We start from the raw sequence: 23,519 nt of genomic DNA on the forward strand, positions 1-23,519 counted from the left end.
CATGAAACGCTGGTCCCAGACGGCAGGTGCCGGCAGGTGGCACCAGGTAACAAGAACATGGGGAAGCAGGGCCCCAGGTCCCTGCAGGGCGGGCAGCCTCGCAGGCAAAGAATCAGGAGGACGCCGTCCGGCACAGCCGCGGGAGGGGACCTCACCTCCAGCAGCAGATTAGACTTGGGAAGGAACGGACCAAGGACGCCCACACCCCAGCACCTGGGCTGGGTCTGGGGGACGTGCTCCCGGGGCTGGGCGGCAGCTTCACTCCAGACAGGCAGGCTCGGTCCCCCCGGCAGGGCTGACCTGGCTCACCCGCAGCTCTCGGGTCACGCGTGTGCAGGGCGGAGGGTGTTGCCAGGTCCGATGGGGGACACACTGGCTTTACTGCTCAGACGCGTGCTACGGCAGGAGCACTGCGGTAACTTCCACCAAACAGCTGCTGACTGCACAGCCCCATCCTGGCGCAGACAACGCTCCCCGGGAACCACCTTCTCCAGAAACCTTCTCCAGCCCTGGCCCGTGTGGCTCAATGGATAGAGCATCAGCCTCCGGATGCAGGGTCCCAGGTTCAATTCCGGTCAAGGGCACGTACCTCGGTTGCAGGCTCCAGCCCTGGTCAGGAACATGCAGGAGGCAACCAATTGACGTGTCTCTCACGTCGATGTTTCTCTCTGCCTCTCCCTCTCCCACTCTCTCTAAAAATCAATGAAAAATACCCTCGGGTGAGGATCCAAACAGAACAAAACAACACAACAACGTCCTCTAAGTGAAAGGCTGTCAGTGCTCTGCTGCCGGATGCTCCGCCTTCTGCAGGCTCACGGAGCTTCGAGAAGATTCTCGGTCCCAGGCGTCCTACAGACGGGCTGGGAATCAAGTGAGCCCGCCACCCGCAGAGCAGGCCTCGGTGCTGCCCAGCAGAAAGGTCGTGGCACGAGCCACCCCCAGTGCCCTCGGGAGTCTGCGCGCCAGTGTGGGTGGCGGGTGGACGGGGCAGAATCAGGCCGCGTGCCCCGTGACCAGGACGAAGCACAGAGGCTTCCGCGGCAAGCGAGCGAGCGACTGCGCCAGGAAGCTGGGCCTGTGGCTCCTCCGCCCTCGGTGGCCCGGCCGCCCTCCAGCCACCCGAGTCCCCGAGCCTCCCTCAGCGACAGTGAGAGGCCGGACCAATGCCCGGTGAGCGTCTCTCCCCTGCCCAGTGCCAGCGGCGGCACCAGGTCAACCATCTTCCCGCGGAGACCTGACCTGCGTGTTCTTAAACCATGAAAATGCTTGGTTTAGGAGATCGTTAACGTTATAATTTGTTCTTCCAGACATTTTCCTCTGAACGTATTTATTCACACATCCAACCAATGCTGGATGCCCACCGCGTGCCGGGACCAGACCCGGCCTGAGGCTCACGGGCACGAGACCAGGGCTGACATTCAGGGCTGGGACCGAGTCAAATGTGGTGCCGGAACCAAGATCTCCAACACTAAGCCCTGCCCACACCGGCTCACGGATGTCAGCCGCACTCACTCCGCTCCCAGCCTGTGGGCACGCGTCTCACTGGAACCTGCGCGTCTCCCCTGCTCCTGGCGCTGCTCCGTGACGCTATCCTTTGGCAGTTTTTGGGTCTCACAGCCAGGTGTCACCGGACGGCACTGGCCGACCTCAACGCCGCTCCCGTCTGTGCAGCACCGCAGTGCCCTGTGGCTTGGGGAGCCATGGCCGGGCACGGCCTCACCTCCAATCTCAGATCTCAGGAGTCCCTTCTCCAGCCCCAGGGAAGATGAAAGACAGTGACCTGCGAAGACGGCCAACAAACCCCTCCCCCCGCCCAGGGTCTGTGCCCCTACCCAGGGCCCCACTGTGCGCCCCGCCCGCGCACTCCCTGGACCCCAGGTGGGGCAGAGGTGAGAAGCAGCCATCTTCCAGGAGCACAGCGCCAGCCTCCACTGCGGCCCTGAGACGTCACCCGCGCCAGTGACGGCTCCTCCTGCATCGCGGCAACCACGCCCCATGCACGGCCGTTTTGCTGGAAGGGCCAGCGCCTGGCCCGGCGGCCTCCCCCCCGTCATGTGCGACGCAGTTCCCCGGGGACGGGGACGCAGAGGCGAGAGGAGCTGCTGCTATAAAAAGGCTGCTTATCTCAGGAAGTCTCGCTGAGGACAGAGTGTACGCTGAGGACACGGCCCCGAGCTGAGGTGGGGGGAGTGCTGGGAGGGAGCAGGAAGGGGGGCACGACAGAGAAGACAGGAGAGCCCAGGGAGGTGGCCCTGCTCCTTTGGTCTCGGTCAGCTCACAGGAAACCTCTGCCGCTGAGAAGCACACACTGTGCTGGGAGGCCCGCGTTCCCCACAGAACGGGGACCACCTGCCACCAGCGCCGGCGAAGGGGCACAGAGGCATCACGGCGGGCCCGCGGCATCACGGCGGGCCCGCAGCTCACAGGGGCACAGCTCACAGGGCCCGCAGCTCACAGGGGCACAGCTCACAGGGGCACAGCTCACAGGGGCACAGCTCACAGGGGCCCGCAGCTCACAGGGGCACAGCTCACAGGGCCCGCAGCTCACAGGGGCGCAGCTCACCGGGCCCGCAGCTCACAGGGGCACAGCTCACAGGGCCCGCAGCTCACAGGGGCACAGCTCACAGGGCCCGCAGCTCACAGGGGCACAGCTCACAGGGGCACAGCTCACAGGGCCGCAGCTCACAGGGGCACAGCTCACAGGGGCACAGCTCACAGGGCCCGCAGCTCACAGGGGCACAGCTCACAGGGCCCGCAGCTCACAGGGCCGCAGCTCACAGGGGCACAGCTCACAGGGGCACAGCTCACAGGGCCTGCAGCTCACAGGGCCCGCAGCTCACAGGGGCACAGCTCACAGGGCCCGCAGCTCACAGGGGCACAGCTCACAGGGGCACAGCTCACAGGGCCCGCAGCTCACAGGGGCCTGCAGCTCACAGGGGCACAGCTCACAGGGGCACAGCTCACAGGGCCCGCAGCTCACAGGGGCACAGCTCACAGGGGCACAGCTCACAGGGGCACAGCTCACAGGGCCCGCAGCTCACAGGGCCGCAGCTCACAGGGGCACAGCTCACAGGGCCAGCTCACAGGGCGCAGCTCACAGGGGCACAGCTCACAGGGCACAGCTCACAGGGCCGCAGCTCACAGGGGCACAGCTCACAGGGGCACAGCTCACAGGGGCACAGCTCACAGGGCCCGCAGCTCACAGGGCCGCAGCTCACAGGGGCCTGCGTTCCGGTCGGCTGGACGCGCATGACCCGAGGAGACAGAGCTTTCGAAAGCTTCTGTAGACACCGAGCGGGCGCTCTGCTCACAGCTGGGACGGGCAGGCAGCGGTTCCGACGGAGAGGACAGGCCATGACGCCCGAGAGGGACGGGCGCCTGCAGGTCTCCTCCAGGGTGAACCACGCGCTCAGAACGGAGCCGTGGCCTCGCTGCTCACTCCGCTTGCCGACGGTCACTGTCCTGCCCCCACATTTACTTACGCTTTTAAAAAATGTTTTCATTGACTTTTGAGAGGGAGGGAGAGGAAGAGAGAGGAACATCATCGGCTAGCTGCCTTCTGCATGCCCCTACTGGGGATGGAGCCGGGCATGTGCCCTGACCGGGAGTCATGGGTTGACAACCACTGAGCCACACCAGCCGGGCACCACTGATGTATGTTTGATACTCAATTCGCGCCTGTTCCTGGCGTTCTCTCCTCGGTGCCCCGGGAAAGCGTTCACACCCGTTCACACTTGGTATCCAGCCCCTCCTGAGACCGGCTCTCATCCCAGTCACCTCTCGGGTGACATGCTGGATCCTCTCTCGCGTTGGCTGTGGGGGCTACACCTAATGTCTTTCCTCTTGTATTTGACCGGCTCGAGTGCCACACGCCCCGGAATCACCGATCGGCACCGGTGTCCTGGCTGCCGTTGGAGGGGGAGGTCTGTGCCGGGAGCCGCCGGCTCATGCCAGCACCACGCAGGCTCCTGCTCGCCGGGTGTCTGTGGCCGAGTGTAAGTGACGTCCTCTTGGGTCACGTCATTTACATAAAATACGTTAAAGCGCAGGCTCAATATCAAAACAATTTGGGAATAAAAGCCATAATTAAAGAAACAACCACCTGAGTATAATTTTACAAAAGCAATATGCAAGAAAAATGACTATGTATATTTATTACAATATATTGCTAATTAACTATTAAAACATGGGGCAAAGTTCTTTTTTAGAAGACTTAATTCAAGATTTAAGTCTTCTCATCTACTTCAAAACACACTGAAACATTTTCCTTTTCCCCACTCATTTATTTTTAAGGATGCCATTTAAAAACACAAGCGAGGGGGTGGGGGCCATGAGGGAAAAAGGACACATATGTAATACCTTAATCAATAAAGAAAAAAAAAAGTAACAGAATGCTGCAGCCATTCCCAAATAAAGCACTATCTAAAAAAGATCCTTTAAAAAATAAAATAAAAATGTAAAAACACAAGTGAGAGCCCAGCCGGCGTGGCTCAGTGGCTGAGTATAGATCTAAGAACCAGAAGGTCATGGTCAAGGGCACAGGCCCGGGTTGTGGGCTCGATCCCCAGTAGGGGGCGTGCAGGAAGCAGCGGATCCATGATTCTCTCATTAGTGATGTTTTTACCTCTCTCCCTCTCCCTTCCTCTCTGAAATCAATAAAAATGCATTTTAAAAATATAAGTAAAAATAAAAACACGAGTGAGACGAGAGCCCCCCCCGCCCCCGGGGGAGTGGCCGCTGCAGCGGGCACAGGAGAGGGGGCTTGGGCACGTGGGCTCTTCCTTGAAGTTACCGAGAATTCAGAAACAGGCCAGTCCCCAATGAAAGAGCACGCTGAAGACGCGGTGGCCTCCTCAGCAAATATTTACGCACCCTAAAAATACTCAGGATCACAAAAACCCCGAAGCAAGATTCAAACCACAAATTAAGCTCAAGCGCCTACAATTCCCAGTGAACGCACCCCGTGACGTCAGAGGCGTGCACGTAGGGAGAGGGGCTTTCGTAATCGCTGATCACGAAATCCACTCCCAGGCACTCACACCGTCACGGCACGATCGCCACGCAGCCGCGAAGGAGACGCATTTAGACGTGACACACCCGCCCTGCTCCTCAGACGGGCGCGGGGTGTCCTGCTCTCCCGGGGGCGGGTCCACAGACACCTCCAGTCGCCCCGGGCCGCGGCCGTCCCGCACTGCGTGAGGGCGTGTGTTTCTCCCCGCGCGGCACCGTGTTCCACGGGGTTTCCGTGTGGTTCTGCTCACGTGGGAGAATGACCACACTGAGTTCAGTTCCCAAGTCCACTTCTGGCGCCCCAGGTCAGGGAAAACTATAGATGCCCGGGAACCTGTGACCACCCAAGCAAGACTCCCATTTGTGACTATTATTTTTTAATTTGTTATTCCTCACTCAAGGATATTTTTTTACATGGGTTTTTAGAGAGTGGGAGGGAGGGGGAGAGAGAGAGAGCGCGAAACATCAATGTGAGAGAGACATTGATGGGCTGCCTCCCACACACACCCTGACGAGGCGGGGATCAGCCTGCAGCCGAGGTTCACGCCCTTGACTGGAATTGAACCTGAGACCCTTCAGTCTGAGGGCTGACGCTCTAACCACTGAGCACCCAGACAGGGGAGACGCCCATTTTTTAAGAGACGAGCCTGAGGAGATGAACCAGGCCTGTGTCACAACTCCGGCCGGACAAAGTCTCACGAGAGAATCCCGTGCACGGGGCTCTAACCTGCAAGCGCAAGGCGAAGCCGTCGCTGTGCGCTGGGGGCCGGGGCAGCTGGGGGCCCTCTTCTTTCACCCTGAGTGACCTGTCTCTGAGAGATGAGGTTGGACCATAAGAAACTGTGTTTTTGTGGGTCAAGAGGGTCACATATGAGAATTTCACACGGTTCAACCTCTGTGCACTGTTGCTCCGCCCCTGAATGCTTCTGGGAGGTTTTCTATTCCCACGTGAGTATTTACCACACACACACCACACACACACACACACACACACACACACACACACACACACGTACATCCACCCCCAGACTGAGCTTACAACACTAGCTGCAGAGGGGAGAGGGTGTGTTCGAGGCTCACTGGCCCAGCTGGACAGACACTGGCGGGCACCCCAGCTCAGGGCACCTGGACACAAGCAGGCACGCTCCCTGGGGGCAGGCGGCTCCCGGGACAGACCAAGAGGCTGAGTCCCTCGTGCTCACTCCTCCTCCCAAACTCCGTGGTCCTGCCGCTCACCCCTGGGAACCAAGGGCGAGGGAAGGTGAGGAAACGACTGAGGCTGAAACGCCTCTTGCGGACAAATGAAGCCAGAGGCATGAAGACCCTGCCACCACCTGACCCCCACCTGACCCGAGGGTTCTAAGAGAACCCAGTAAATAGCAGATAAGGTGCTGCCAACATGGCAGAGCCCCTTACGGAGGGCACGCGCTGCTCCTTCTAGAAGGTGGCTCGGGAGTGTGTGCGCGCACAGCACTCTCTCACACACACACACACACACTCATAGCACACACACACACACACTCATAGCACGCACGCACACAGCACACACGCACACACAGCACGCACACACACGTGCACACAGCACGCACACAGCACTCTCACACACACTCACAGCACGCACACACACACAGCACGCACACAACACTCTCTCACACACACTCACAGCACGCACACACACACAGCACGCACACAACACTCTCTCACACACACTCACAGCACGCACACAACACTCTCTCTCACACACACACACACACACTCATAGCACGCACGCACACAGCATGCACACAGCACTCACACACACTCAGCACACACACACACACAGCACGCACACACACGTGCACACAGCACTCTCACACACTCACAGCACGTACGCACGTGCACACACAGCACGCACGCACACACAGCACACACGCACACAACACTCTCATACACACAGCACGCACGCACACTCACAGCATGCACATGTGCACGCACACACATGCACACACACAGCACTCACGCACACACTCACAGCACGCACGCACACAACACTCTCATACACACAGCACGCACACACACTCACAGCATGCACATGTGCACGCACACACATGCACACACACAGCACTCACGCACACACTCACAGCACGCACGCACACAACACTCTCATACACACAGCACGCACGCACACTCACAGCATGCACATGTGCACGCACACACATGCACACACACAGCACTCACGCACACACTCACAGCACGCACGCACACAACACTCTCATACACACAGCACGCACACACACTCACAGCATGCACATGTGCACGCACACACATGCACACACGTGCACACACAGCACGCGCGCCCACACAGTGCTCGCTGGCCGGGCTTCCTGCGATGCTGACCCGATGAGACGCCTGCTGTGGCCGCACGTCCGGGGGATCTGGAACGCGGCTCAAACAGCTCCTCACGCTGCAGTCCGCCAGGTGAGCGCCGACAGGACGTAAACGGCCGTTTCTGTCTCAGTTCCACTGGCCTCTCGGGAGCTCCCCCCCGCCCTCCACTTCCACAGCTCACACCTGCCTCTCAGCCTCACCGGTCATCGCGATCCCAGGCAGACACGTCCTTCCCCCGGGGCGAGAGCAGCAGCACATGAAACTGCCATTGTGGACTGCGCGTCCTTGAGAAAACACCTGGATGCCCATCAAACAGAAGTAGTCTGGCACCCCCTGTGCCAACCATGCCCGACACGACACTGAGTGCCCGGGGGCAGCCCTGCTCGGCCTGGCCGGGGCTCAGTCGGTTGGGCGTCGTCCCGAGCACTAACAGGTGCTGGTTCGATCCCGTCAGGGCACAGGCGGGGCTGCAGGTTCGATCCCGGTGTTGGGGTGCAGGAGGCCGCGGGCTGCTGTTCTGCTCTCACACCAATGCTTCTCTCTCTCCCCTCCCCCTCTCTCTAAAATAAAATAGACATAAAAGCCCTGCGCACAGTGCTGGAAACTCGCATGCCACACCTTGGGAGCGGCCTCTCCTTCACCCACAGGGAGCCAGCAGGGAGCAGGGGCTGAGGGACTCCCTCCCCCCCGTCTCGGTAAATGTCAGGTCTTCCGTTTGGAGCACACGTCTTGTCTACAAAGACGAACACAAGTACCTTGAAAATGAAGCCACTCTGCACCCCAAAGTGCTCGGCCCATGCCTGCCTCGCTGACCAGCACTGAGCACGGACTGCTTGTCACGGGTTCCCGGCAGCCTGAGTCACCGGCGGCCCCAGGACGTGTCCAGCAGCTCTAGCCCAGGTGACCCTCGTCACACATCCCGTGCACGGGCTCCTGTCCCCCCAGGGACTTCACTGTGACCTTCCGGCGCCCCTCCCCGCCCGTGTCTCTCATCCCCACAGCAGCCCACGGGCAGATGGGCAGGAGGACAGGAGGGCCCAGCACCGTGCACCCTCTACTCAGCTCACGCACAGGGAGCGCTGAGGCCGGCCCTACACGCGGCGCGGGCTCCCCACGGCCTCAACCGCTTGGAGCCTCTGCCGGCCGGTCCGCACAGGCACTTGGGCTCACGGAAAGCCACCGTGCCAGCCACCGGACACCCCTCCGCGGTCCCCACAGCGCGAACACTGAGGACACAGGTTCTGAGTCTCCGTGTCCTCTTGGCTTAGTGTCCGCTCGGCTGTCTAAGTGGACAGGTGACCTGAGACCTGGCCCACACCAGGGAGGTCTGGCTACCCAGTTGATGGCACAGGGCAGCTGACCAGGCTGGTGCCAAGGTTCAGGCTAGACAGTCACACAGATGCCCAGCTCAGAGAGAGGGGCTGTCCCAGGCCTCTGCCCCTTCAGAGAGCGGGCCTGGAACATTCTCCGCCCGTGGCATCCGCTGCCCTCTGTCCACCTGCGAGAACTCCCACAGCCACACTGTCCCTGTCCTGGCTCGCTGCACTCACAGCACCAGTTCCGAGCGACTCAGTCCACCGGGCGATGGGCGTGGCCTCTCTAACGAAGCTTTCCATTCCCAGGACCAGGGGTGGGGGACGTCCGGCCCGCGGGCCATCTAGGCCTCAAAATCATTTGGCCAGGCCCTGCCAAGGCATTAGGGGCGAGGTGACTCAGTGTTCGACCAAAGATAGCCGGCTCGTTTTCAAGTTGGTAATTTTGTATGGCCCTTGAGTGACATTACAAATAGGCAACGGCCCCGGCAGAATAATGGTTCCCACCCCTGCCCTGGACCGAGCGCCTGGGCCTGCGTGAGCATCGAGCCCGTGTGAGACACAGTGTTCCTGCCCAGAACCCCAGGCGCGGAGCAGCCGCAGCCAGCGACCCCCAGCAGCGACCCCCGCGCTCGGCTCCGGCCCCAGGGCAGGCGGTGGCAGGAAGCAGGCGCCGCGCCCACCAGCAGGGACGCAGATGCCTCTGGCGCTTTGTTTACCTGCAAAGGACACGACTCGACTCACGGCCTGACACGGCCTGTCTTGGGCCGCCACGGCTCCAGGTGGTGCAGGCTACGTGCAGGTCGTTGCACAACGCGGGCGTCCGGGTTGGAGGCCGCCCTGTAATTATCTCTCTGGGTAACACTATGTCCGTCCTGGTTCCACCAGAACCCAGACCGGTGAGATCCATGTCGACACTCAGCTGTGTCACCGCAGAATCTGGCTCCGAGCCTCCACACAGCACTATCCAGCGTCCAGCCAGAGGTTCCAACCTCGGCGGACAGTCGGCGGAAAGGCAGCCTGTCCGCTAAGGCAGATTCCGAAAGCTGGGGACCAAGCGGCATGTGCTCTGAACCCCCAAACAGCCAGCGGGCCTCTCTGGGGTGTTAGCCGATGGCAAGGGTTGGGTTTGCATGACTGAGAGACCAGCCCGCGTGCCCGGCAGTAACAGTGGACCTGCCACTGAAATGCGATTTGCCAGCAGGCACCCCACCCCGGGCGCTCTCCCGGGCCCAGGGCACACGGACGCCCCATCCCACAAACCCACTGCGGCCTGGAGACGGGGCTGCTCCAGAACCCGGGAGGCGGCTGCGGGCGGGTCATGAGCTTAGCACAGAGCAGCGGCACAGCTTCCTCTGAAGCCCCATCGCCGCAGCCAAAGAAAACACGGCCCGCACCACCCTGAGGAGGAGGGGACCAGCTCGCAAAGCCCAGCACAGGCGCAGCGGGTCCACGGCAGACTCCCGAGCCGTCCCTCACCGCAGGCTGACCGCCCGCCGCTACATGTGCACGTGTGTTATCTAGGGGAAGGTGCCACCACTACATGTGTGCACATGTGTTATCTGGGGGAAGGTGCCCACCGCTACACATGTGCATGTGGGTTATCTAGGGGAAGGTGCCCGCCACTAATGTGTGCACATGTGTTATCTAGGGGAAGGTGCCCGCTGCTACATGAGTGCATGTGTGTTTTCTAGGGGAAGTCGTGGCTTCCAGCACGAGTACTGAGACCACGGGTCTGCAGCAAGCACGCATCGTGACCCTGGGTACCAGAAAGTTCTATCCAGCTCTTCCACTCCTTCTCGTCTAGAGCCTCCTCCGATCAGAATCCCCTGCCTGACCACACAGATGCTGGGTGGAGACGGCCGAGACGGGTCCTGTGTCTCCTCCGCCTGCCGAACCCCATGGACTTCAAAGGCCGGCGTGGCACACGCCCCCGACAGGCTCTTCCAGGTGCCTGGCCAGAGCACCCCCCTGCTCTCCGAGCGCCTCTGCGCCACTGAGCCTGGCACACACCCGACTGGGCACCAGGCGCCTGTCTCCTCCGCTGCCAGCGTGCCCGGGGCAGGGACTGGCAGCGCTCACTGTGGGCCCCCAGCACCTGGCAGAGGGTCTTGGGTCCGTGTCAGAAAAGTCTGTCAAGGTGGTTCTCCGTTCCAGCGTCAATAGGAGATGCTCGTTTTAATGCTCTAGTCCAGCGGTTCTCAACCTGTGGGTCACGACCCCTGAAAATACATCCTGCATATCAGATATTTACATGACGATTCATAACAGTAGCAAAATTACAGTTATGAAGTAGCAATGAAAATAATTTTATGGTTGGGGGTCACCACAGCATGAGGAGCTGTATTAAAAGGTCGCGGCACTAGGAAGGTTGAGAACCACTCCTTCGCCAGGTTCCTAAATCGTGGATACTCAGGTGGGGGCGGGGGTGTGTGTGGCTGGGGCACACGGGTGGTGAAAGGGACACCCAGCAACCACACGCCTGACACTGACCTCCAGGCTGTAATGGAGGACCCGGAACAGCTAACACAGCTAACGTTTCATGTACCCCCAGCGGCTGTGAAATTCAGTGTTAAAGGGGCTCCGTCCGAGCGGCGAGGGAGGGGCCGAGGGGGAGCCTGGCTGCGGGGCCTCGGCACACAGCGCCCGCACCATCGCTGAGCCGCCACGTCCACCGGGAGGGAGAGACGGTCACCTCTGAGGTTAGGAAAACACAACGCGGGACAGGGAGTATTTACAGGAAGTCAGAGCGACGCGCAGACTCCCATGACCCGTGGCGGGGCCTGGGGGAGATGACGCGGGGCTGACACGCTCCCACTCAGCCACCGCTGCCGCCAGGGAAGGGCCTGGTCCTGGAATCCCAGGCCGGGAGGGAGACTTCCGGTTCCGCCCAGACTCTCCCTCCCCCCTCCCCCTGAATGCCAGCCTCTGAACAAGAGGACACGGTGGGCAGGAGAGGTGTCGCTATGGGCTCCACCGCAGGCGAGGATGCCCTCCAGGGGCGGGGGCACAGATGTTGGGGCGAAGCAGAACGAAGGACGGGGGGCAAACCCCACTGGAGAACGCAGAGAAGGCTGCAGAGGCTCCACAGGGAGAGGGACAGGCGCGGGCGTCAGGAAGGGACACGCTCCGAGCGGGCCGCGGCAGGGCACAGGCACGGACGACGGGCCTGCCCCTGTGGGTGTGAAACCCCATCTGAGGGCTGCAGTCAAGCCAAGGATGCAACGTCCCAAGAATAATACAAACACGTAGGACATTTAAGTCTGAACTGTGTGGAGGGCAAAGGGAGCTGAGTGGGAGCAGAGTGTCCACACTTCACTTCAAGCTGCAACACAGGTTCCAGCACCGGGACCAGCTTCAGTGGTTCTCAACCTTCTGGCCCTTTAAATACAGTTCCTCATGTTGTGACCCAACCATAACATTATTTCCATTGCAACTTCGTAACTGTCATGTTGCTACTGTTAGGAATCGTCATGTAAATATCTGACATGCAGGATGGTCTTAGGGGACCCCTGTGAAAGGGTCGTTTGACCGCCAAAGGGGTCGCGACCCACAGGTTGAGAACCGCTGCTCCAGATGTGTGCATAGTAAACCTAGAGCCACCGCCACGAAACGAGACACACGCGACAACCAATCATCAAAGACAGAATCCTGAGACACCTTCCCATCCCCCACAGGGAGGCCCTGGCCGGTGGCTCAGTGGTTGGAGTGTCAGCCCTTAGACCAAAGGGTCTCGGGCTCGATTTCCAGCCGGGGGCGGTTGGTCAATGTGTCTCTCTCTCTTTCCCCCCTCCCTCCCTTCCACTCTCTCTAAAAATTAATGGAAAAAATATCCTTGGGTGAGGATTAAAAATAAAAAAATAACCCACAGGAAGGTAAGAAATAAAAAAATAATAAAACGAGCCCTCGCCAGTTTTCTCAGTGGTTAGAGCACCGGCTGATTGAAGGATCGAGGGTTCGATTCCTGTCAAGGGCACATACCTCGGTTGCAGGCTCAATCCATCCCTAGCCCCGGTCGGAACACGTGTGGGTGTCACCCAGTTGATGTGTCTCTCTTACATCGATGTTTCTCTGACTCTCCCCCTCCCTTCCACTCTCTCTAAAAATCAATGGAAAAAATATCCTCAGGTGAGGATCAAAAAATAATAACAATAAAATGAGACTTATGCCCCAACATATTAATAGTTACTTTACCTTAAATGTAAATGGTCTAAATGTACAAACTAATGGACAGGTATGAACAGAGTAGATAAAGATGATATGATGTAACAACACGCTGACTATAAAACTCAATTCACACAACTCAGTAGGTCGGTTACAAGCACACGGATGGAAAACATATGCCCCGATAGCACTCAGGACAGAAAAGTGGCCGCGTTCAGACAGACAGATGTCAGAGCAAAGAAAACTGCCAGAGACAAGGAGGGAATCACTATGACAGGGATCCATCCCCCAGGAGACGTAATCCGAATATTTACACACCTCACAACAGAGGCTCAGCCTGCTCGAAGCCAGCACTGAGCTCAAGGGGAGACCGACAAATCCACCATCAGACCGGCGGCCCGTGAGCAACACGGCCTTGAACAGCTGGAGCCACTTACGTACGGATTTTTTCCAATAGGTGCTGCAAATGTGCCTTCTCTTCCCTGTGACTTTCTTAACATGCGCTCTCCTCTAGCTTACGTCAGGCCTCGGTCCGCAGTGACTGCGTGGAGGGTGGAGACGTGGACACGGCACTCTCAGCAGCTGCCACCCCTCGGTCAGCGAGGCGACAGGAAGACACCCCGTCAACCCACAGGATCTCACTGACATAGGAAAGCACTTCCCCGAATAAGCACCTTTTCCCAGTCCCACGGACCGTTCCCAGACACGGGCGCACAGAATACAGACCATATTCAGACCCTGACAAATTTAAAAGAAACGAAACCACACAGTGTTCTGGCCATAATGGAGTCAGAGAACTCAGTAACAAAGGCGGCAGGAAAACCCATACACTCTCAGAAACAACGATGCGCCTCTGGGTAATCTGTGGGTCAGAGAAGACCTCGCAAAAGCAATCAAAACGCACGTGGATCTAAGTAAACATGGAAATACCGCACACAGACACATGTGGGCAGGCGAACGCAGTGCTGGGCGGGAAGTTACAGCACTAGGAACGCTTACGGCGGAAGAGAGGAAATGTCTCAAATAAACACGCCAGTCTCCACCTCAAGAAACTAGGGAAAAACAGCAAAATAAACCCAAAGGAAGTAGAAGGAAGGAAATGATAAAGAGTAGCAATAAATGCAATTGAAAATAGAAAAAGCCCTGGCTGGTTTGGCTCAGTAGAGCATCGCCTGTGGACTGAAGGGTCCCAGGTTTGATTCTGGCCAAGGGCACAGGCCCAGATTGCAGGCTCGATCCCCAGGAGGCAGCCGACCCATGATTCTGTCATCACTGATGTTTCTATTTCCCTCTCCCTCTCCCTTCCTCTCTGAAATCAATAAAATAAATATTTTTTAAAAATAGAAAAAAAACCATAAAGAAGAACCAATGAAATTAAAAGCTGGATCCTCAGGGGGAGAAAATCAAGAAATCTGATAAACTTCTAGGAAGATGGACAAAAATGAAAAGGAAAGGAACAGAAGCCAAGGCTACTCTCACCACTCAGTTCAACATCACACGACAAGTCCTAGTGCTGCACTAAGGCTAGAAAAAGAAATAGAAGGCATACCCGTGGGGCAAGAATAAATGAAACTGTCCCTATCTGCAGACAACACGATGACTTATCTACAGAATCCCAAGGAACGCACGGGAAAGCCCTGGAACCGATAAGTATATTCCACACGGTCGTCAGGCACCAGACTGAGACACAAGAATCAGTCCCGTTGCTGTGCTAACGAGGAGCATTTGGAAATGGAAAATAAAAGCACAGTGTCCTTTAGGACAAAGGAAATGAAATGCTTTAGCACAAATGTAACAAAACACAGGCAGGATGCACAGGCTGACAATCACAAAATGACGGTCAGAGATGACCTTCTAAACCAGCGGTTCTCAACCTGTGGGTCGCGACCCCTTTGGGGGTCGAACGACCCTTTCACAGGGGTCGCCTAAGACCATCGGAAAACACACATATAATTACATATTGTTTTTGTGATTCATCACTATGCTTTAATTATGTTCAATTTGTAACAATGAAAATACATCCTGCATATCAGATATTTACACGACGATTCATAACAGTAGCAACATTACAGTTATGAAGTAGCCACGAAAATAATTGTATGGTTGGGGGTCACCACAGCATGAGGAACTGTATTACAGGGTCGCGGCATCAGGAAGGTTGAGAACCGCTGTAAATGAAGACATACCATGTTCATGGACTGTAAGACTCACCACAACAGAGACGTCTATTCTCTCCAAATTGATCTGTAGTTTTAATAAAATTGCTATAAAAATCCAAGCTAAGTTTTTTTTATAGACACAGACAAACTTACTCTAAAACTTATAAGGAAAGGCACAGTCCCAGGAATAACTAAGAAATCTTGAAATTGTTTTCATCTATATTAAGGCCTACTATATGGCTAGAGTAATCAACACAGTGTGATGCTGGCAGAGGAGAGACAGACAGATCAGTGGGTGGAACAGAGAGCCCAGAAATAGAACCATACTGATTTTTTAAAAAAATTTAAGTTATTGATTTTTTAGAGAGAGAGAGAGAGAGAAAGGGGGGGGGGAGATGAAGAAACTTTGATTTTTTTTTTTTGTTCCATTCATTTATTCCTTCCTTGGTTGATTCTTCTGTGTGCCCTGACTGGGGACTCAACCAGCAACCATGCCCTATCGCAGGGGTCCTCAAACTACGGCCCGCAGGCCACATGCAAATACAAATATTGTATTTGTCCCCTTTTTGTTTGTTTACTTCAAAATAAGATATGTACAGTGTGCATAGGAATTTGTTCATAGTTTTTTTTAAAACTATAGTCCGGCCCTCCAACGGTCTGAGGGACAGTGAACTGGCCCCCTGTTTAAAAAGTTTGAGGACCCCTGACCTATCGGGACAATGCTCCAACCAACTGCGCTGCCCGGCCAGGGCCGACCCCACTGATTTTTGACTAAACGTGCAAAAGCAAGTCAATGGAAGAAAGACAGTCTTTTCAACAGATGTTGCTGAAACAATTTAATATACATAAGCCAAAAAAAAAGGAAAAGGAAAGAAAAAAAAAACTCTTCACCTTATACAAAATGTATCAGGGACTTAAATGTAAAACTATAAAACCTTTAGAAAAAAAATAGGAAATCTTTGGGATCTATGGCTAGATGAAGTGTTTTGACACCTGACATCAAAAGCATGAGCCATAAAGGGAAAAACTGATGAAATGAGCCTCATTAAAAGGGAAAACTTGGCTCCCTGAAAGTCGAGTGGATGAAAAGTCACCCTAGACCAGAGGTTCTCAACCTGTGGGTGGTGACCCCTTTCGCGGTCGAACGACCCTTTCACAGGGGTCGCCTAAGACCATCCTGCATATCAGATATTTACATGACGATTCATAACAGTAGCAACATTACAGTTATGAAGTAGCCACGAAAATAATGTTATGGTTGGGTCACAACATGAGGAGCTGTATTTAAAGGGCCAGAAGGTTGAGAACCGATGCAGACAGACCGGGAGAAAATACTTGCAAACCACGTATCTGAGCTCACGGAAAGGCGTTCAGCACTGCGACCCACGAGGGCAATGTGGTCGGTCACACAGCAGTGCGGCGCTCACACCGACAGACGCCGGGACCGAAGAGGCGACACCGCCAGCGCTGGCGGGCGTGTGGATGGGGCTCACTGCCACAGGGCCAGTGAGGGTGTGAGACAGGGCGCCCACTTTGCAAATAGTGTCCTCACAAAGCTGGACACGCAGCCCGGCCGCATGGCTCGGTGGTTGAGTGCTGACCTATGAACCAGGAGGTCAAGGTTTTGTTTTTTGATTCCCAGTCAGAGCACGTGCCTGGGTTGTGGGCTTGATCCCCAGTCGGGGGCATGCAGGAGGCCGCCGATCCATGATTCTCTCATCATGGATGTTTCTCTCTCCCTTTCCCTTCCTCTTTAAAATCAATAAAAAAAATATTAAAAAAAAATCAATGGAAAAATATCCCTGGGTGAGGACTAACAAAATAAATAAATAAGTAAAAGGAAAAAGAAAATCACAAAAAACCTAAAAAACAAAACTGAACATGCAGCTACCATACAACTGACCAATTTTATCCCGGATACACGAAAACTGATGCACATACCAAAACATGTACAGAAGTGATCATAGGTTTGCTCATACGAGACAGAAACGGGAAAGGACCCAGATGTTCCCCGACAGGTAAGTGGTGCACTGTGGTAAATCCACACCACGGATGCTGCTCGGCAATCAAAAAGCAGAAACGACTGGTGACTGACACATGAAACCACGTGGCTGAATCCCCAGGGAGATAAGCTGAGTGCTAAAAGCCAATTCCAAAAGATCACATTTTGCCTGCTTTGCGTATATAATATTCTTGAAGTGGCAGAAGCATACAATCGAGAGCAGACAGGTCAGTGCCAGGGCAGGGAGTGGCTATAAAAGGCAACAGGAGGCGCCCTTAAGGTGATGGAATGTTCTGTACCTTTCCCCACGTCAACATCCCGGCTGCAACGCTGCACGGCAGTTTCGCAAGATGCTTCCACGGAGGCTGACCAGGTGGAGGGGACATGATGTCTGTATTATTTCTTACAACTGCATAGGACTGTGATTATCTCAAAATTAAAAGTAAAAAAAAAAAAAAAGACCAGGTTCCCAGCTCTGCCACCTACTAATTAGGTAACTGACCTTGAATTTAACCCAGGATCTCCAAATTCTCCTGGCTAAATGGCACAGAGCCATCGGAAGTGCCATGGGAGGTGAATGCGGGTGTGCGCGCCTGGCGATGAGCAGGCGCGCGGCTAGCGCTTTACAAACAGCACAAATACTGTTCTGAACAGCGCCATTCCACTGTCCCCCAGTGAAGCCACCCCACGCCTCTCCCGAGGGATCTGTCCTAACGAGCTACTGAAATAGTCACAAGAAATGAAGTGAGCTTCACACTACGAACTGCAATTAGTGAAAATCGTGGGAAGGAAACTGGGTGCTGGTTCAACAAGCCCCTGTCTGTTGCTAAGTCGGTGAGGTCCATGTTTCTATGCATCGGGAAAAGCTTAAGACCGAGTTTTCTAAAACACATTTCCACACTGTTCCAAACGAAGGTTCCGTGTTTTCCAAAATATCTTCTCTGCCTCTCGAGTTAAAGAAACGAGGAGACGGTCGGCCGAATCTTTGTGCCCGGCTTGGAGGCCAGAAAAGCAGCAGAAAGCAGTGCTGGCCAGGGCCACAGAAAGACAATCAAGTGCACTTTACCCCAGAGGCCGAGGGGAATTTCAAACACACGGCGTCCGGGAATCGCCCCGGGCACCGGCCTCGGAGGGCTGGGCCGCTGGCTCACCAGGGGCTTTGGAGAGGCTTTGGAAAGAGGTGAAGAGGGGAGGGGAGGTTTTACCACGCAGGTCGCTCTATCCCGATCCCAAAAGGGCTATTTCTACGACAGTGAAAGATTTCAGTAACAGACGCATCACGTGGGAATGCGGGCGCGGGACTCCGGATGCGGGCCTGGACGCTGGCAGCCCAGGGTCCCAGGATCCCAGCACCCAGGCCCCGGCGAGGAGGCCCTAGCCGGCCAAGGCCAGAGCTTCCTGGGGGTGAGGAGGGAACTGTGCGGGAGGGGAGGGAGCTACCCCCCTGGCTAACTTTAAGTCCCTCGGGCACACGAACCTCGCCTCCAGGCCGTGGCCTCTACCTCGGCTTCCAGACAACCCTCCTCAACCTCTAATTTGGTTCCCACCACCAGGCCCGGGGAGGGCGGTGAGGGGACAGGCAGGGGAGATGAGAACCTGAAACCAGGGAAATGGGCATCCAGGGGCAGTCCCGGGCGGGTCCCCCAGACCCTGCGCACACAGGCTAGGGAGCCACCGGGACCAGGCTCTGTCCATCTACAGGTTTTTTGTTTCCCCCCAATAAATTGTAAGGAGTAGAATCGGAGCAAGAGACAGCGGAGAACCTGGGGCACCGGCACCTAAGACGCGTATGAGAGGGAGGCGATTGTATCCGGACGCAAACAAACAAAGCAACTTGGTGCGCGGAGGGGGTGGGAACAGGCTGGTACCCGAGATGCGTGCGAGGGGTCGTGGGTTCCCGGCTGATGAGGGGAGACGTGCGCTCAAGCTCGGTCTCACCCGACGGCACCCCGCAGGGCAGCAGGGGCCCAGGTGGACGCTGGCCCGGAGACGTCCAGGCGCCCCCTGTCCTCCCAGGTACACGGCTGACCTTTTCCGGATAAACACTCGGAACCGGAGGCTGTGGCCCGTTCCTCCCGCGTTCCCGGCGCTCGTCTACGCCCACCGGGAGGGCAGGGCAGGGCAGGCTCCCCGGCTGGACCGGGCACCGCGCCGCTGCCATCGCGGAGGGGCGCGCCCTCGCCCGGGTCCGGGGGCCTCCCCACCGCTGAGACCCCTCCCCGCCGGCGCCCAAAGCTGGCCGGCCTCTCGCTCCCACCGCGCCCAGGCCCTTACGGGGGCAGGGCGGGAGCGAAGGCCGCCACGCCGCCGGGCACACGGGGCGCGCATCCTTGGCCCGCTCCCCGCAGCGGGGGGCACGTGGCCGCAGGCAGGGGGCGGTGCCCGCGCCTGGGGGCGGCCCGGGGCAGGAGGGGGTCCCGGCGGGGGTCCGGGGGCCGCACCTGCGCGCACTGGGCACACCTGGGCGCACCTGGGCGCACCTGGACGCACCTGGGCGCACCTGGGCGCACCTGGACACACTTGGACGCACCTGGGCGCACCTGGGCGCAGGTGTGCGGGGGCGCGGCGACGCACGCACCTTGAGGATGTTGTCGAAGATGGTGTCGCGGAACTCGAGCAGCGCCTTCTGGTCGAACTCGCGGCCGTGGATGATGCGCATCTGCTTGAGGAAGGTGGACTTGCCGCTCTCGCCCGCGCCCAGCAGCAGGATCTTGACCAGACGCCGCACGGCGCGCCGCTCGCGGGCCAGCCCCGCGTCGATGTCCCGGCTGCGCCGCCGCGCCTCGCGCTCCGCGTCGCGGGCCCCGCTGCCTCCCGCCCTGCGCTCGCGGCCCCCGCCGGCCTCGGCCGGCAGCAGGCAGCGGCTGAGGGTCCGCACCACGCCGGACATGGCCGCTCAGGCCATGGACCCCGCCGCGGGCGAGGCGAGCCCCGCGCGGCAGCCGGCCGCTCCCTCAGGCCGCGTCCGCCGCCGCCGCCGCCCGGAGGCCCGCTCTCGCCCGCCGCTTGGCCCCGGCGGAGGGGCGGGGCGACGCGGCCCGGGGCCCGGGGATTGGTCAGGCTGCCTCCCATACGGACGAACGCGCCCTTCGATTGGTCCGTGCCACGCCGAAAGGCGGGCATCCCTCCGGCTTTTGGGGCGTGGTCGGAGCCGAAAGAGGCGGGACCTTGGGGGTGGAGGCGCTTTTCATTGGACGCTCGGGCTGAGGTTCTTTCTTTCAGAATGAAAGGGAGGCGGGGTCGTCGGGGAGGCGGAGTGGTCGTCCGCCATGACCAATTATAATTGCTCCGGGAGCACGTCAATCACGGAGAAAGTGTCTGGGATTGGGGGTTTTGCGAAAGGGGGCGGGACCAGAAGTGCCAGGTGTACAAAAAGTCGCCCTGGATTCCCAGATGGTACCAACCTGTGAGACCTGGGGCTCTGCACTTTGCGCTCCGTGTTGCCCGAAAGCTGGGAAATGCCGATGGGAGGTTCACCTGCCGCTCGACCTGTGTTTAGGGAGGCAGCTGTTTAAACCATTTTCCTTCCAGGAACGGGGAGGGGGATGGGCCATACATTTCAGACAAATGCGCCCTTTGAGAGCCGCCTGGGCTCTGGCTGCTTCCCCAGAGCTGGCGAACCAACCACCAGAATCACCGCAGTGACTGAGCGCGGAGCCTGGCGCTGCTGGGTCAGAGCTGGAACCTGCACTGGACCCCGTGCCAGTTGACCAGTCGAATAACCTCTTCAGCAGCCCCTCCTCCTCCCCCACCTGTTTTGTTTTAAGTTTATGTTATTGATTATTGTTATTGATTGATTATTGTTATTGTTATTGATTTTTGAGAGAGAGGGAGGGAGAGACAGAAACATCACTGATGGGCTGCCTCCTGCACAGCCCCTACCTGAGACCAGGCCTGCAACCCGGCACGTGCCCTGCGGGGGAATTGAACCAGTGACCTCGGGGTTGGTCGACACTCCACCCACTGGGCTACACCGGATGGTAGCACCTGCCGCACATGGCTTGAAGCGTAAACAGAACATGAACTTGCACAACCCGGAGCCCGGTGCCCCGACCCAAGTTCGCTCCTGCGAAGCGTTGGCCCATCTTCTTTCCGAGTCTTCGTGTGAGTCAAGCTCCTGAGAAACGCAGCGTCTCCTCCCCTCCAGGCGGCGGGCCGGATTTGGGAGCCCAGGTCTGTTAAAAGATAAGCTGAGGCGCATTCAGCATTTGAAGGGTTGTTCGTGGCTGGTTGTCCTTCGCGTTCTGATCTTGTAACCTGGAGGCATTCACAAGCAGAGATTCTGGTTTTCCTACCAAGGCCGCCTCAGCCTCGGGCCGCCTTGTTGGATTAATTGAATGGGCCTGAAAGATCATCCTGTCCACCCCCCTCGCCATGAGCAGGTGTGTGACGAGGTTCCATCATGGGCCGTTAGAACCCTGCCCTCTCCACCCTGCGCTCACTGCACGGCGAGGTGGGAGCGCCAGGAAACGTTAGCGGGTGTGATCTCACGCGGTTGTACAGGTGCTTTTTGCATAGTTATGAAAATGCCAGGTGCTGAGGGCTGCGGGAGAGGAATCTGAAGACAGATAAAATGCAACCTTTGAATCAAGAAACTTACAACTCAGCCCTCGCCAGTTTGGTTCAGTGGAGAGAGCATCGGCCTGCGGACTGAAGGGTCCGGGGTTCCATTCTGGTCAAGGGCATGTACCTCGGTTGCAGTCTCCTCCCTGGCCCGGGCCCTGGTCAGGGCTCCTGCAGGAGTCAGCCCATCACTGTGTCTTCCTCACACCGATATTTCTCTCTGTCTTTCCCTCTCTCTTCCGCTCTCTTGAAAAATCAATGGAAAAATGTCCTTGGGAGAGGATTCAAAACAAAAAGAAAGAAATGCATACTTCAGTTCGGGCACCAGACCGCACAAGTCACAGGCACGTGCGGATGGGTGAGTCCCTAGTTCCTGCCCGAGAACCGAGAATTAGTGTCAACACCTTCTGCAGTCCTTTGTCATCCTTCAAAGTGACGGGGAAAGTTCAGTTTCTTTGTGAAAATGGCCTGCCACAGGAAAGGTAAACGCTAAACGCTGGCTGTCTGAGAGAACAAAGGGAGAGTGCAGAGGCCTCGAGGCCGCGTTTCTTAGAAAGAAATCGGAAATGTTGGACAACCGAGGAGGGGACTGTGGAATTCAGCAATGGGCCAGCGTTAGCCCCTCACTCAGCTGAAGGAAGTGAAGAGGATTCAGAAAACGCTTTGAGCAGAGGCAAGAAAGAACCAGAGACCACATCTGAAAACGAAAGCTAGAATGACCGAAGTCTATAGAAACGGAATAGACATATTAAGGTGCAGACTCGGACACAGGTGAAGAGAATGCACTGAAATACAGATCTGAAAATAATTACCCGGAATCCAATATAAAGATAGAGAGGCTAAGAGACAGGAAAGATAGAGGAGGAGGAATCGCTAACATATAATTACCCAGACTTCCAGAAGGGACACGGAGAATGGGGAAGAGGCAATATTGGATGTGACAGTGGCCGGGCATTTTAAATGGACAAATGACACAAAATGCTTAGTGGGTCAAAAAGGGAACCCAGACCAAGATACACCACAGCAAAACTGCAAGGGCATCAAAGACAAAGAGGAGATCTTAAAAGCAGCTGGAGAGAAAATAACAGCGACTATACTTTAAAATTTTTTTTCATTTTTATTAATTTCAGAGAGGAAGGGAGAGGGAAAGAGATAGAAACTTCAATGATGCTGATGAGCTGCCTCCTGCATGCCCCACACTAAAGATGGAGCCCATAAGCCGGGCATGTGTCCCAACCGGGAATTGAACCTTGACCTCCTGGTTCAAAGGTCGACACTCAACCACTGAGCCGCGCCGGCCGGGCAATAATGGCTACTATTGATATAATAGCTCCTGGGTGCAGGGCCCTACGCCAAGCACGTTGCGCAAGCTTCCCATGTAACCCTCAGAGGAACCACCTACACGCAGGGCTGATAGCTCCGTGACAAAAGTGGGAGCCAGATGGGAGACCACATCCTAAGACCACTGAGAGAAAATAACCACTAACCAAGAATTGTAAACACAGTCAAATAGCTTTCAAGACAATGGAGAGCCCAGCTGGTTGGCTCAGTGGATGAGCGTCAACCCATAAACCAGAAAGTCACCGTTTGACTCCCGGTCAGGGCACATGCCTGGGTTGCAGGCTCGATCCCCAGTAGGAGGCAGCTGATCCATGATTCTCTCTCATTGATGTTCCTATCTCTCTCTCTCTCTCTCCCTCTCCCCTTCCTCTCTCTGAAATTAATAAAAAATCTATAAAAAAAGAAAAAAAATGGAGAAAATGAGGACATTTCAAACAGATAAAAACAGATTATTTTATCTAGTGTGTGTAAAGGGCTGAATTGCGCCTCCTTTCCCAAATTCATAGTTGGAAGCCCTAACCCCCAGCACCTCACAAGGTCACTGTATTTGGAGACAGGACTTTAACGAAGCGGTGAAGTTACAACGAGGTCACTAGGGTG

At 56.7% G+C, this 23,519-nt stretch overlaps 1 protein-coding gene across 5 annotated transcripts in view; it reads right to left on the reverse strand.

Moving 5' to 3' along the window:
* GNA12 (G protein subunit alpha 12) overlaps positions 1-20,038 on the reverse strand; it is a 42,302-nt gene extending 22,264 nt beyond the window's left edge. For 2 of the 5 annotated variants that reach the window (XM_036312562.1, XM_036312561.1), the window contains exon 1: positions 19,594-20,037. In XM_036312562.1, the coding sequence (XP_036168455.1) occupies positions 19,594-19,905 (312 nt within the window). In that variant the 5' untranslated portion in view covers positions 19,906-20,037. Of the gene's footprint in view, positions 1-19,545 lie in introns of all 5 variants that reach the window. The other 3 variants (XM_036312560.1, XM_036312558.1, XM_036312559.1) reach the window with 3 other exon arrangements.
* Between the last annotated feature and the right edge of the window lie 3,481 nt (positions 20,039-23,519).

Source organism: Myotis myotis, unplaced genomic scaffold (assembly GCF_014108235.1).
Source record: "Myotis myotis isolate mMyoMyo1 unplaced genomic scaffold, mMyoMyo1.p scaffold_m19_p_6, whole genome shotgun sequence".
Classification (NCBI taxonomy): Eukaryota; Metazoa; Chordata; class Mammalia; order Chiroptera; family Vespertilionidae; genus Myotis; species Myotis myotis.